This window comes from Jaculus jaculus, chromosome 10, assembly GCF_020740685.1.
Source record: "Jaculus jaculus isolate mJacJac1 chromosome 10, mJacJac1.mat.Y.cur, whole genome shotgun sequence".
Taxonomy (NCBI): Eukaryota; Metazoa; Chordata; class Mammalia; order Rodentia; family Dipodidae; genus Jaculus; species Jaculus jaculus.
The window spans coordinates 55,509,276-55,525,328 of NC_059111.1; the positions used below are offsets into that span (position 1 = coordinate 55,509,276).

Below are 16,053 nucleotides of genomic sequence, written 5' to 3' on the forward strand. Positions count from 1 at the left end.
CACAAGAAGTAGTAAATAATGAGGCTTGTACATGCATATGAATAATGCTAAGTACCTTGTAGGATTAATTATAATCAAGATTGCTGAGTTAATGTAGAGGCATACTTCAGATCTCATTATAAAATGTTAGGTAACTGTATGTGTGGGACTCAGTCAGAGAAGTCTGACCTTGACAGGTGTAAGACAAAGGAAAAGAATTTTTTTTTTTTTTGGAATGTGAACAACATAGACAAAGGTCTATCTAGAATATCTGAGAATGAGTCTCTGGTTCTCTGTACTTTTTTTCATTTCCTATGCAAGGATTTAACATCCTCTTCTACCCAAATAATCTGGGTATATCAAGATTCAGTGCCTTTGCTTCAACTGCCTAGGTGTTTGTTATTTAGACATGTGTAACCTGCTGCCTTCAATACAGCAATCTAATACCACAATGGCCTTTATTTAGATCTACTTCCAGACATTGGTCAGGCTCATTATAAACATGTGGATTCACAGAATAATCCAAAAATTTCTTGGTGGTTAGTTTCATCTACAAAAATCATGTCACCCAATTAGAGAATTCTCTATACTTTGTTCATCAGATTTGGTGGCAAAAACTGCAGATTTTACTATCCAACTAAAGAGAGCTGGAAATAGAATGTCAGGAAACTAGGAAAATAGCAGGACAAAGACTATGACTGATAATCAGCCAAGGTATCAGAAAAGCTCACAAGGGGACTACTGCAGCAGCAAGAAGGACAGGTCCACTTACACAACTATTATTACTCCAATAACAAAACACCAGGGTCCAGGCCACCATATACAGAGGAAATGATATTCCCTAGCACCGACCAAAGTGAAGAAAGGATTGAGCATCTGGGATTCTGGAAACTCAGGAGTCTGGCTTTTGCTTCAGAGCCTCACAGAGAGCCTTTGCCTTCTCTGGGACACCCCTGTCCCCACATGGTGAAATCCCCAAAGTGTCACAGAGTAGCAATGACAGTAGAGACAGCAGGATGTCTTTGGAAAGGCATGGAAGAATATAAAAGCGGAGGGGAGCAACAAGCAAGTGCAATGAGAAAGAAATTAATTGTATTTATTCTATTGTCTTTTTAAATGAACTCACAGAACATGTTTATTTTGCCTAAGAAAGAAATGCTGAGTAAACGTCATCGTCTCCTGGAAGCTTCTCATGATTCTTGTATATGCAGCCTAGTATTCTCCCCCACCTTTTCCTAACTCAGGTTGAATATCTCCATATGACTGAACTAATCATATTAAGAATGCATGTTGGAGCTAGGCATGGTGGTGCACACCTTCAATCCCAGCACTGGGGAGGCAGAGGTAGGAGGATTGCTGTGAGTTTGAGGCCACACTGAGACTCCATATTGAATTCCAGGTCAGCCTGGGCTACAGTGAGACCCTACCTCAAAAAAACAAAAAACAAAAAAACTCCAGAAAAGAATGCATGTTGGGTCACTTGTCAATTTCTTCAGTACATACAGATTCTTAAGGAGTGAGAAATCCTGGCTCATTGTGTCTCATAAGAGTTCAGGTCTGCTAGTTTTTTTCTTTTCTTTTCTTTCTTTTTTCAGGGCAACTGAGTTTTAATAATATATAAAATATTTAAATTTAAACTGACAGACATTTTGGTAAAGTACTATTTCTAATTATTTTTGTTTATTTATTTATTATTTATTTATTTGAGAGTGACAGACAGAGAAAGAGGCAGAGAGAGAGAGAGAATGGGCACACCAGGGCCTCCAGCCACTACAAACAAACTCCAGACGCATGTGCCCCCTTATGCATCTGGCTAATGTGGGTCCTGGGGAATCGAGCCTCAAACTGGGGTCTTTAGGCTTCACAGGCAAATGCTTAACCACTAAGCCAACTCTCCAGCCCCTGTTTCTAATTTTGATTGAACATAGTTTCATGTAGCCATTTAATGGCCTGCTATTCCCGGATTAGGGTAAGCACCAAAGCTGTTTAATAGTCCATAACGAGTCCAGTGGTTATTGTGCATATGTTGTACATCAAAGCACAGCATAGCTGTTTACCATCTTTCACAATGTTAAAACAATGTTTGTTGGGCTGGAGAGATGGCTTAGCGGTTAAGCACTTGCCTGTGAAGCCTAAGGACCCCGGTTCGAGGCTCGGTTCCCCAGGTCCCACGTTAGCCAGATGCACAAGGGGGCGCACGCGTCTGGAGTTCGTTTGCAGAGGCTGGAAGCCCTGGTGTGCCCATTCTCTCTCTCCCTCTATCTGTCTTTCTCTCTGTGTCTGTCACTCTCAAATAAATAAATAAATAATTAAAAAAAAACAATGTTTGTTACATTTCATAAAAGTGAGTGGGTTCAGAAATAGCAAAGATGTCTGCTGAACTTCTGAAGTACTGAAAGATCTCATTATTACACTTGTGAGAAGGCCACAACGTAATTACACTGAATGTTGATAAATACTGGATATAGAGAAATCAGTGAACACAGCAAGCACTGAAAACATCTTTTTGGTGAATATCAAAGAAAGGAGAGCTGGAGAGGTGTCACAGTGGTTGAGAGCACTTGTCTTCAAAACGTGTCAGTCGGGGTTAGATTTCCCAGTACCCATGTAAAGCCAGCTGCATAAAGTGGCACATGTATCTGGAGTTTGTTTGCAGTGGTAGGAGGCTCCAGTGCACCCACATTTAAATTCTCTCCTTGGAAATAAATATTTAAAAAAGAAAGAAAGAAAGGAGACAGGCTGGAGAGGTGGCTTAGCAGTTAAGGTGCTTGCCTGCAAAGCCTAAAGACTCATGTTCGACTCTCCAGCTCCCACATAAGCCAAATACACGGTGACTGAAGCATATAATGTTGCACATGCACACAAGGGGAAGAACACATCTGGAGTTCAATTGCAGTGGCTGGAGGCGCTGAAATGCCAATTCATTCTCTATCTCTGTCATTTGAAAAAAATAAAGCCAGTCTGTTGGATTTGCCTCAAAATGAAAAAAAAGAAGGAAGGAAAGAAGGAAGGAGGGGGGAAGGAAGGGAAGAAGAAAGGAAGAAGGAAAGAAAGAAAAGAGCCAATTAAAATGCACTGCAGCATATTGAGCCAGGTCCTTTTGCACACCTAAAGGGAGGTTCTAAATGCACAAAACTTTTACATAGCTCAAAACAGGTGTGGTGACTCCCATGTTTAAGCCTCACATTCTGGAGGCTGAAGCAGATGGATCATCATGAGTTCAAAGCCAGCTTGGGTTACATAGTAAGTTTCAGGTCAGTCAGGTTAGAGGAAGAGCCTACCTCAAAAAAAAGTAAAGAAAAGAATTTTTACATAACTCAAAGAAAAATAAAATGATCATATATTCAGAAAAATGGATGGACATGGAACTCAACATGCTAACTGAAATAAATCAGACTTATAAATGTTCTCATGTGAAACTTGGATTTTAATTTGTGTGTCTCTCTGTGTGTGTGTGTGTGTGTGTGTGTGTGTGTGTGTGCGCTATCATAAAACTAGAAAGGGGAAAACATTAAAAAAAGAGGAAAATATCTTAAAGGAGGGAGAGAGGAAAGAGGGGATTGAATATATGTACGTGGAAGTAGAAGGAGGGATTATTTGGGAAGAAGGGGATCAGCAAGAGGACAGGGAGGGCAGTGGGGAACTTTCACAGTTTCTTACTTCCTTATCTACCACCATTAGACTGATACTCACTTACTCTCTTTCCATCTGCAAGTGAATTGTCCTTGTTACTATCTTTAGTAAATATTTCTTCCTGAGAATTGGATCTCAGCCTTTCTCAAGGGTATTTCTTATTTAAAAAAATATTTTATATTCTCAAGGGTATTTCTAAAAAGTCTCTTTACTCTCCTTTCAAATGTCACTTTTCACTTTCTCTTTCTTTGAGATTATTTCCATCATAACACAAGTAGGATATGACATCTCCCATTATGAAACACACACACACACACACACACACACACACACACACACGCACGCACGCACGCACACACTTACATTTCTCCATCCCTGGGCCTGCTTTCAGACAGTCTGATTATGACAATACCCAAAACTCAATTTCTTATATTTACCACTCAGACCAACCCTCCATCTATTTCATCTCAGTTAAGAGAAACTGCATCCTTCTACTTTTCTGGCTAAAAACTTTAGAATCATTCTGGACGTTTTCTCTCTTACACTCATAACCAACCTGTCATGGACACTCATAATTGATTCCTTAGATTTTCCTAGTTCCTCCTGAAGCTTTCATGGATATTTCTGATGTTACAGAACCCAATCCTTTTTTACATATACCAGCATCTCTGCTGGGTATTCAGATGCTCATCTTTTCAAATTTATTGCAAACATGAAGTAGAGCTTTAGCCCTCTACCTGCCACAGCACTAACAACAACAGTGCATACTTAGTAAGATCCCTGAAAATGTCATTTTAAGTGACTTTTTTCCCTGCAAACTTCCAATAAAATCATTATCATTCACAATACTTACTTTGATTAATAACGTTTGGTAGGATCTTGTTTTCTGTATTTGTAAAGCTGTCTGTCATGTTCCCAAACAACAGCATTAAAAGGGGAAGTCCAATTCCATGAACAATGGCAGCCAGCGTTCCCAGCACCATATACAGCTTGTCTAGAGAATCCGCATAGCGAAACTGTAAACAGAATAGTGTCATGGATGCAGTTAGCCATTTCATGGATGGTTTCCAAACAAAGATTCCAAATCCAAACATATTTCAGACTGTCACTGCTACTAGCCTAGTTCAAGCTGCCCTCTGCCCTTGCTGAATGACTACAGTCACCCAAGTAGGGTATGTACTAGATCTTCTTAATTGTACTCAGTATGTGTTCTCTTATACCTGATGAGAGTTTTGAAAGGATTTAATGGGACAATAGTAGAAAAATAGTATTTACTGCTCCTGCTTCTTTTCTTTTGGCATGTGTGCATGTGTGGAGATCAAAAGATAACCTTGAGTGTTGGAACCTGACTTCCACCTTCCACATTGCTTGTGGCAAGATCATTCACTGTTCACTGCTACATGCACCAGGCTAGCGTCTTCCTGATTCCACTTCCTGTCCAGCAATAGTGTCCAGCTTTATGTGGAGGATATAAACTCAGGCACTCACATTTGCATAGTAAGGGTTTTGTCCACTAAGCAATCTCTCCAGCTCTGTTTTCTAAGAATAGAAATCACTTCTCATGCATTGATGGTTACCTTAATAGTGAATTTGACCTCTCTGCTTCCTGACTGCCAATATCATGTGACCAAATATCTCACACTCCAACTACCATAGTTATGGCTACTCTTGTCCTTATACCTTTCCTGCCATGATGGACTGTAGCTTCAAACTGAGCCAAAATAAACCCTCTGTTCTTAGGTTGCTTTATCAAGTATTCCGTCATAGCAACGAGAAAAGTAACTAATATATATCCCATGTAAAGAAACCTTGACTATCAAAGGCCCCTTTGAGAATACCACCAAGGAAGTTTTTTATCACTTAAAAATGAAAGTGTCGTGGGTAAGAATGCTTCTTAAGGACCTGACAAATTACTTTCTGGGCATACTTTTCTGGGAAGTCTTTTCTGATAAACTCTTGTCTTGCTCCTGTAGCCACATTAATCATATACACTGTAGTCATTCAAAACTATATCCCCTGTGTTCTTAAAGCATGCATTCAGCTTGATTAAACAACAACAATAGCAACAACAAAAACTAGGTATAGGCATGACTGCCTATGTCTTTGAGCAGCCTCAGTAATCAATATCTATGAGATACGTTAGACATGTTTTTAAAGAATGCTCCTTATTTTATCTCCCTAGAGAACTGATTATGATCCTGGTCCATAACAGTGAATTTATGGGTAAAATGTGGTAATTAAATTTAGGACCCTACTGAAAGCATTTAAAGTTGAAAGCAATGAAATTGACCATAAGAATGTTGAAAGCAGCATGTGGGCTTACTGTGAATGATTAGTGTGTGTAAGTGTGTGTGTGTGTGTGTGTGTGTGTGTGTGTGTGTGTGTGTATTCTGGGTCAACAGAGGTCAACACTCACCTTTAAGCCCCTTTCTTTGAATAGTGCATCAAGAAGTTTTAAAGAGAAAGTTCCTTATTCATGTATCACATAGTACTGATTTTTTCTATTTGATAAATAGAAAAGATGAGTGCTGGCTCAGCAGCAGTGGGCTCATTCTTGTTTTAAGTGACTTTAAGAGTCAGTTTCATTATTTCAAGCAGTATCCTGGAGTCAGATATGGTGGTGCACACCTGTAATCCCAGCACTCTGAAGACTGAAGCAGGAAGGGCATATGTTTGGAACATTCCTGTGATACAAGCTGAGACCCTATTTCTAAGTAAAAATAAAGCATTTGTATTGAAGTCCCAATGCACAATGGAATTAGCTTAAAAGTCTGCAAGGGAAACCTTGAGCAGTGAGTTTCTAGAGAGTTTCTCTGACAGACAGCATTCTACATTTGTTGTCTCAACTGCTTGCTGGAGAAAACAGGTGTAACCTATATAAATAACCCCACTGGGAAAGGACTCCTGAAATGTGTACCTGGCTTTCCCTGAGCTTTACTCTATGTGACTTTTGCCACCACTGATTTTGCTTTTTACACTTTATTTTCTGATTTTTTTAAGTGTGTGTATGTGGTGTTCATGTGTGTTTAAATGTGTGTTGACATGTGTGTGGGTGTGGAGTTCAGAGGTGGTTGAGGTCAGATGTCATTCTTCACCTTTTTAAAAATATTTTTATTATACACACACACACACACACACACACACATATACATGTGTATGGAGAGTGAGAGAGACAGAAAGGGAGAAAGAGAGAGAGAAAGAGAATGGTGATGCCAGGGCCTTCAGCTGTTGCAAATGAACTCCAAATGCATGTGCCATCTTGTGCATCTGGCTTACATGGGTCCTTTGGCTTTGTGGGCCAACAACTTAACTGCTAAGCCATCTCTACAACCCTCTACCTTGTTTTTTGATACAGGGTCTCTAACTAAACTTGGAGCTCAGAGATTCATCCAGACATCAGTCAGTAAGTACCAGGGATCTGCCTGTCTCTGCCTCCCCAGTGCTAGGATTAGTGTCCAAACTCAATTTCTCATGTTTGTGTGCCAAGTACTTTGCCAACTGAAGCCGTTTCCTAGTCTCTTGCTTTGCATTATTTTCCCCCTTTATTTGTTTATTTTTAATTTTTTCACACATATATGGTATATGTGTGTATGTGCATGTTCATAACTATATGGGTGCTTATGAATGTGTGTGAGTGTGAGTGTTTAGGCCAAAGATCAACATCAGGTATATTCTTCAATTGCTCTCTACTTTTCATCTTTTGAGACAGGGTTTCTTTTTTAAAAAAAAAAAAATTTGTTTTTTATTTATTTATTTAAGAGCGACAGACAGAGAGAGAAAGAGGCAGATAGATAGAGAATGGGCATGCCAGGGCCTCTAGCCACTGCAAAGTGCCTCCAGACGCATGCACCCCTTGTGCATCTGGCTAATGTGGGTCCTGGGGAATCGAGCCTTGAACCGGGGTCCTTAGGCTTGACAGGCAAGCGCTTTACTGCTAAGCCATCTCTCCAGCCCTGAGACAGGGTTTCTTGCTAAACCTAGAGTTCACTGATTCAGTTAGAGTAACTAGCCAGTACTCAATGCTGGGATTGCAGTGCATGTCACAATGCAGTTATTCAGACATAGTGGCTCATGGCCTTAATCTCAACATTTGAGAGGACAAGGGAGGAAGATTAAGAGTTTGAGACAAGCCTGTAATATCCAGCAAGATCACATCTCAAACAACAACAAAAATGATAGCATACAATGTAGCAGATTTCCTCTACCTAACTGCCAATGACCATCACTAAGAAATGTTTACATATAGGTAAAAGGTCATTGATAACATAGCTACTTAGAAAAATGCTGAAATCTAGAGTAGGCAGGGCTGTTGAGACTCAAATCACATGGCAAATTTTGACCAGCATCCCTCTAAAAGTAAGCTAAAACCAATTAATTCTGCTCTCAAATTTCCATATTCTCTGAAAAAGCTTTTTATCATATGGACTGTCTTATTATAGGGAAGAGAAAGCCAAATTTCCAATAGTGAATAAATCTAGAAACTCACCATTGCAAGTGTACTAACAGCTGCTTTCTTTTCTTTCTTCTCATTGTTACTGAAAATCACAGCAAAACTATTAAAGCTTTAAAAATTACACAAAATCTTTAAATTACCAACTTAAGTTACAAAATTTATATTTAATGATAACTAGAGCAAGCATACCTATATCTTACTCACATAAAATAACTAAATAGCATATAATTTAGGAAGCTTAATATATAAATTATATTTTAGATCTTTAACTATGTGATTTTCCCTGGGTATTGGGATTTCTATAAGGATATATTTTATAATGTGCATGAACACATATATGAGCACATATATCTACATATCTTTCATATGTTAAAACATGAAAATAGTTTTCTAGGGCTGGAGAGATGGCTTAGCACTTAAGACACTTGCCTGTGAAGCCTAAGGACCAAGGTTCGATTCTCCAGGTACCACATAGGCCAGATGCACATTTTTGGTGCATGCATCTGGAGTTTGTTTGCAATAGCTAGAGGCCCTGGCATGCCTGTTCTCAACCGCTCTCTCTATCTCTCTCTCTCTCTCTGTCATTTTCTCTATCTCTAATTAAAAATAATAAATAAATAAGGAAAAAATCTGAAAAAAATAGCTTTCTGTTTTTTATTCTAATTAGAGTATCATCACTGGGTATTGTGATATATACTGGTAATCCTAGCTAAGGTAGGAAACTGGAGGAAAACTCAGGCTATATGGGAAGACATTGTATGGGGGGGTAGGGAGAGAGAGAAGAGTAGGAGGAAGAGGAAGAGAAGAGAAGAGAAGGCCAAGACAAGAAAAAAGAAGACAAGAGAGAGAAGGGGAAAACAAAAATGAAAAGAAAAAGATAATCATTCATGTTCTCCAGAATTATTCTCCTAATTATCATCCTGGTAATTTTAGCTATAGATAGTATATCTACTATTTAGATATTCTTCTCCCCCATCAAACTCGGGGCCTCATGCAAGCACTATACCACTGAAATATATTCCTAGTGTCCTAAATACTATTCTTTTTTTAACATCTTATTTATTTATGAAAGAGAGAGACAGAGAGGGGGGGGGAGAATATGGCTGCACCAGGCCCCCTAGCCACTGAAAATGAACTCTAGATGCACGTATAACTTTGTGCATCTGGCTTTATATGTGTACTAAGGAATCAATCCCAGGTCCTTAGGCTTTGCACTAATCATCTCTCCAGCCCCCAAAATACTATTCTTAATCATTCTTTTTACTAATGGAGAGTAACAATCAAATGTTGGACATACTGAGCCTAACTTAAAAGTAATTTATCATTGGATGAGCAATTCTACTTCTGAAATGATGTCTGGGGTCCTAAAAGGACTATAATGTAAATAAACATAATCTTAACAAGCCATGGCCAAAATAAGATGTTCTTTCTATAAACTGTCAAGAAACTCTCCTTACCCACTTATTCAACACTTATTTAGAACTGAAATCCAAGGGGCTGCAACCCAGGAACCTGTATTTGCCACTACTAGTAACTGCCACTGAGGATGGAGAAGAAAATAATAACACACCAGCCTCATTTTTGTACATTTAAAGGAAGGTTATTGTAAAAAACAAGATGAATATTTTATACAGATGTTTATGTTTGAAAGTAAATTCACATATATGAAGTGAATTCAGAAGTAAAAGTCCTCAGGTCCTCATAAATGTGAAGTAAGCACTTAAACAACTGAGCTGTCTCCCCAACCCCAAGAGTACTTAATTTTTCCTATTCATTTTAGTGGACTGAAAATTGAATCAGTAAAATATCATGAGTTCTTTGTTGAAGATTCTTATTTAAATTTAATATATGCTCACATTAGGGCTAAGGTGGTAGCTTGGCAGTTAAAGGCTCTTACTTGTAAAGTCTGCTGGCTCAGATTCAATTCCCCAGTACCTACAAAACCCAGATCCACACTGGTAGGCCCATGTGTCTGGAGTTCATTTGCAGTGGCAAGAGACCCTGGTGGGTCCATTCTCCTCATGCCCCCCACCCAGATAAATAAATTAATATGATTTCCACTTTTGTACTGTTCTCCTTATAATAAAGTACATGATTTCTAGTATTAATGTATTTACTAATTTGCACTTCCTTTGTTTAAAATTTCCACTAACAATGTACCTATTAAGTAAAGTTTTTCTACTATAAATATTTAATAATCAATAAACAGTAACTATCACAAATATTTATTTGCATTCTACAACAAGATACATAAGGGTCTAACAGACATTTGGCAAGCAGTATATATCAATATGATTTTCAAGTTGGTCACTTAAATAAATACCATGCATGTGGGCATTAGGGGGTTTCCTGCAACTTTGTAGCATTTTTTTAAGTATGATACATTTTAAAAAATTGACACAAAATTTAAAATAAATTTTGACACTTTTATACATTAATAAGATGCATTTGATACCACTTGTCCATTTATTCTCGCTCTTCCCCCTTCCCCTCCCACTAAAACCTTTCTTCCAATTATATCCCCATTCTTTTTTTTTTCCCTCCCTCCCTCCCTCCCTTCCTTCCTTCCTTCCTTCTTTCTTTTTTTTGAGAGCAAAAGAGAAAGAGAGACAGGCAGAAAGAGAGAGAGGAGAGAGAGACTTGGCATATCAGGCAGGGCCTCAGCCACTATCCAACTCCAGAGGCTTGCACCACCTAGTGGACATGTGTGACATTGTGCTTGCCTCACCTTTGTGCATCTGGCTTAGGTGGGATCTGGAGATGGAACGTGGGTCCTTAGGCTTTGCAGGCAAGCACCTTAACTGCTAAGCCATCCCTCCGGCCCTCCCCATTCGTTTTTCATTTTTTGACCGACCCACTGATTTAAATTAGGGTTGCTTGCTTAATCATAGATGGAATATTATTTACTGGAGAGTGGACAATCCTCCAGTGGCTATATCACTTAAAGACATGACTTCCTCTCCCCCAGAAATCATGTTTCTAATATTCACTCTGGGAGGTGTGGGGTCTCATAGACCTCTTCCTGAGGGAAGTAAATTTCCTGTTACAGTCAGAGCACTGTGATAAAAATATACTGGAAATAATTATTCTATATCTGTGGCCATTAATTTTGTAATAAAGCAAAACGGACCCAAACTATAAATGTACTTTTGCTTGGTTCCATTTGTCATGCCACATGCAGTGTTCATGTAGTTGCTTATCAAGGAAGATACTAGACACAGAGTAGAGTCTCCCTATGGTGCTGGGGCACTAAGGACCACTATCGTTTGTAAAACAGAGGTACTAACACAGTAAAAGCACGTGAGCAATGGCCTCCTGTTGATGGATAAAAGCTGTGCTGTGCCCCACACAGCCACAAACTTGTGCTCCAAGTGGAGGAACTGCTTCTAAAGGCTTGTTTGCATCTCTTATGATTGAATCACCACCACTCATCATTTATTTCAGAGCTGGAGGCTAAAGACAAATCACCAATATGGGAAGGATGAAAGCGAAACAGAGCGGCTACCTCGTTTTGTCCAGCTTCCAATTCTTCCCTGCCTTTCCATCGCTGTCACCTTCAAGATCCATCGCGACCTGAAGAGAAACCACAGCCCATTAGCCAACTGTAAGGGTCCCAGATGGTCCTAGGAGCCAGAGCGGAGACCCTCCTGCCCCCCACCGCCACCGCCACCCGCCGCGGGCGCTAAGTAGGGGCCCCGTCCTGATGCTCTCAGAACCCAGATGTGGATTTTGGAAATAGACTGACAGGGACTTTGGTACAGGGACCTCGGAGCCTCTGAGCTTCCAGAGGTCAGAATGAGCGCGTACCTCCACGGACCGCCGAGTAAAGCAGCTTGGCTCGCAAGCGCAGCCACGCCCAGCCATCCAGACCCACCCCGCCCAGCCCGCCTGCCGGATTGCTGGGGAGACTGCGAAAGGGACATTGCAGGCAGAGCCCCTGGTATTCTCGCCCTTCGGAGGGTGGGTGTGTGCCTGAATTGACCTATACAGACATGTTTCTACATGTCCAGGTAAGTCTCCATATATTAGTGTATGTGCGTATATGTAACACAATTGCCTCTGCTGTGTCAATTAAAAGAAAACTTCCTCTGGCATTGTATCTGATCCAATCGTTCATAAAACAGCCTCAGGGCCTTGGGTTCCGTGGTTAATCCTCTCTTCCTTGAAGCCTTGTTTTAAAAAAAAGGGCTGGAAGGATGTTTTATGCACGGGTCTCTCTTCAACATGTTTCAGTTTTTGAGGTAGATGCATACGTTCCCCCCCCCCCCTCCAAGTGGTGAATAGAGAAATTTCTACTGGGAACATTATTCTGAAGAAGCCAGTAAAATTGTCAGTAGTGGGGGGACTGGGACGCGACTCGAGTCCACACTGCGGCTCTCAGAAGCCTGAGTAGTTCCCTTAGACTTTGAGGGACATCAAGGGGGCAAACCGAGGAGGAATATCTGGCTTAGATAAGAGCCAGCATGGAGATTTGATTACAGACAGGAAGAAAGCGCTCTAGAAAAAAATGGAAGCACCTCTGTGAGCATGGCTGTGGGCTTCTGTAAGAGAGGGCTACTGTGGGCGAGTGTAACATACCTGACTTGTTAATTGTGCTGGGATTCTTGATTTGCTGCTGAAAAGAGGCTTCATCCAGACTCCAGAATGAGGGGCACGTCTCCTTTTTCATGTCTCCAAAATTTATTTGTCTTTCTGTCTTGTCTCAAAATAACAAGTGGGTGGTAAGAAAAGTAGATTATTTTTAAATGATGTTGTTGGTTAGCATACAAAGTATTGAGCATCTTCATACACTTTACTCATGTTCCCCACTACCATCCTTTCTACAGCTAGTTTCCCTTCTTCCCTGCTTCTGCATTCCTTGGACATGCATTCTATTACACACCTTCCTTAAGATCTTTTCCTATCTAGAGAGTGTTTGTGTAAGTCAATAGAAAAATTACAGGTAGAAATGATATATTAATTTGTGTAGTATATTAAGCTTTTAGCTGTCAAATCAATGTACCTGTTTTTCCCAGTGAGGCAGCTTAGGGATGACAAGGCCCCAAAGTGAGTAGTTTTCTCTTGGCTAAACATAAGAATTGACCTTGAGCCTATAGGGGAAAATCTCTGCCTTCTTAGGGTGCCCTTCCACTCTCTTCTGAGAAAGCCATCCCTAGAACATTAAGTTTTCTGGGAGCATTGCCCTTTTCCAGAAATCCTGACCCCCAGACACTTGATGTCAGGACTAATTGGCTAGACAGGCCATGGGGCTTACATTTTAAACAAAAACAACAACAACAGCCTGAGTCTCCAGATGGGCTTTTCAACCCTACCCCCTTGCCTCCTGAAGCAAAAATTATGTCTTCCCTCCCTCCCTCCCTCCCTCTTGTCTTCCCTCCTTCCTTCCTTTCTTTCTCCCTTTCTTTTCTTAAGCTCTCTTTTTCTTCAAGCTCTCCCTCCTACAGCTATAAGCTATAATAAAATTTTTCTGAACCTTATCTTTTGGTCTGTGGATTTTATTTGTCAAATTCATAAGTAAGAATCTTATGATACCCCAAAATTATTGGTGCATTTGTATATCATATTGGTGCATTGTCAAGGAACCTCCGAAGTTCCTGTATTTTCATGGCTTATCAAAATTCTTACATTTTAAATTGGGATTACTAAAATTAATCTTGTAACATGATTTTGTTGTACTTTCTTTTTATGCTTACTCCTAGCTGAAACAGAAGTTCCCCCAACCAGTGCACCAATATGATACAAGAATTGGGATACAAAATTCTTGGGGTATCTTTGGATTGTCTCTTCTAAGAAGGGACTTCTTTCTAGGAAGATACTCAGGCTGAGTTCAAGAATAAACAGATCTAGGAAGGGAACTCCTTATTACAAAGACAGGCACAAGGACATTATATTCCTCACTTTTAATTTGGGGCCCAGTGACCCTAAACTACTCATAGCAATGAATAGTTTGGTCCTCTATTTTCAAATAAAATAAATGTCATTTCACAATTCAGATTCATAGGGCAGAGTTAATTCATTCCAGAGCTTTCATTTTTCTCACAAACATAGGAGAAGTAGCTGTTTTGTAGTCTGTAACCCTGCATTCTCGTATTGACACCTGTTGCCTTCCAGTTTGCTGCAGATGTTTAAAAGAAACCGCCTTCACTTCACTGTTGCCAGGCTGGGGATATTCCCCTCCTTTTCTTAGTGTCAAACATGTTCACACTTGTGTTTTTCTTTCTATTCTTTCCTCCTCTCCTTGCTTTACTTTATTTCTTTTCTTAGCCTCATAATCAAGGGGGGTTTTTTGCAAATATTTTTGAGCATTTTCTGTTATTTATTTGAGAGTGAGAGAAAGAGGCAGAGAAAGTATGAGAGACAAAGAGAAAGACAGAGAGACATAGAGAGAGAGAGAGAGAGAGAAAGAGAATGGGTGCACTAGGGCCTCCAGCCACTTCAGACAAACTCCAGATGCATGTGCCACCAGTGCGTTTGCTTATGTGGGTCCTGGGGAATTGAACCCGGGTCCTTGGGCTTTGTAGGCAAGCACCTTAACCACTGAGCCAGCTCTCCAGCCATGTTTACAAATTTTTAATTAGACTTAATAATAGACAATAGATTTTTCTTTGTTCTCATTGGCTATGCTTGTGTATAGGGTTGGTTTACTGATTAAAGGCTTAGCCATCTTGTCTACCTGGGGCAAATGTATAAGCCTTTATCTTCATTATGAACATTTTTTTAAAATTATTTATTTATTTATTTGAGAGCGACAGACACAGAGAGAAAGACAGATGGAGGGAGAGACAGAGAATGGGCGCGCCAGGGCTTCCAGCCTCTGCAAACGAACTCCAGATGCGTGCACCCCCTTGTGCATCTGGCTAACGTGGGACCTGGGGAACCGAGCCTCGAACCGGGGTCCTTAGGCTTCACAGGCAAGTGCTTAACCACTAAGCCATCTCTCCAGCCCCATTATGAACATTTTTATACTCACTCATATCTCTGTTTTATTTCCATTAATTCCACCTTTAGTTTATGCAAACTTACTATACCTTCATGTCCCTGCGACTACACTTCTTACTAAAATAATGCAGGATATAAAAAAGCATATTATGCTGCTTTTATTATTTCTATTAGGTTGAGCTTCAAGTGAATGTTTCTAACAAAGACATATGTAGGGTAAGAATCAGAATAAGCCAATTTTATTCTTAAAAAATAGGCCTGTGCCAAACTATTATATTTTGCTGAGTTTCTTTGCCACACTGACATTAAAATATGGATATAAGATATAATGGACTTAGAACAATGGAAAGGCCTAGCTGCTGCTATTCCCATACCATCATCCTTGACTTACTTAGACATTTAGAACATTTCTGTCTACCGCTTGGCCAGTGGCTTCTCTTTTTTTTTTTTTTTTTTTTTTTAGCATAAAGCCACAGAACAAGCCTTGGTTTTTATTATTTAAAAAAGCTTCATATTTATTTAGCTTTCTGGCTCTGTGCTTGTGCCTTTAACACCTTCACTGCTCCTCAATAAGGACAGCTCGCTTGATCTTGTCACGGACACATTTAGCACACATGGAACCACCATAGGCCCGGCTGACATGTTTTTTTGTTTTGGACAATCTCATAAGGACTTTAGGTCTCACAGCACGAAACCCTCTAAGTCGGCCTGGGCACACGCCGCAAGCTGACTTTGGTGCTTTCCCAACCTTCTTGGTGTACAGGTAAACAATTCTATTACCAGGGGTTCAGGACAGCCTAGTTTTGTTAGAGGCTGTGTTGTAGGAAAGCCTATGACGGTATGTCAAATGCTGGACCATTCTGAGTGCCTCTAAACACTGGCCCCGGAAGAGCCAGTGGCTTCTCTTTGAGCTTCATTAACTTCCAGTGAAATCCCATCCTGTCCCTTCATGGTTGTCATTCACCCATCCTTATTCAAATGCCTGCTTGCATTTTGTGAAGTGTGCTTCCCCACCACACATCCTTCGTATCTTGTGATGTAACCCTTGT

The 16,053-nt window shown here is 40.1% G+C and overlaps 1 protein-coding gene and 1 pseudogene across 13 annotated transcripts in view; both read right to left on the reverse strand.

The window, feature by feature from the left end:
- The window catches only part of LOC101595257 (multidrug resistance protein 2-like), a 114,326-nt gene extending 102,436 nt beyond the window's left edge, over positions 1-11,890 (reverse strand). For 5 of the 13 annotated variants that reach the window (XM_045160423.1, XM_045160425.1, XM_045160422.1 and 2 more), the window contains exons 1-3: positions 11,571-11,788; positions 8,099-8,165; positions 4,466-4,628 (exon numbers count right to left, since the gene is read on the reverse strand). In XM_045160423.1, coding sequence (XP_045016358.1) covers positions 4,466-4,628; positions 8,099-8,165; positions 11,571-11,632 — 292 coding nt within the window. In that variant the 5' untranslated portion in view covers positions 11,633-11,788. The other 8 variants (XM_045160428.1, XM_045160424.1, XM_045160420.1 and 5 more) reach the window with 7 other exon arrangements.
- Positions 11,891-15,519: 3,629 nt separating this feature from the next.
- Positions 15,520-15,863, reverse strand: LOC101596439 (annotated as a pseudogene).
- Positions 15,864-16,053: the final 190 nt, after the last annotated feature.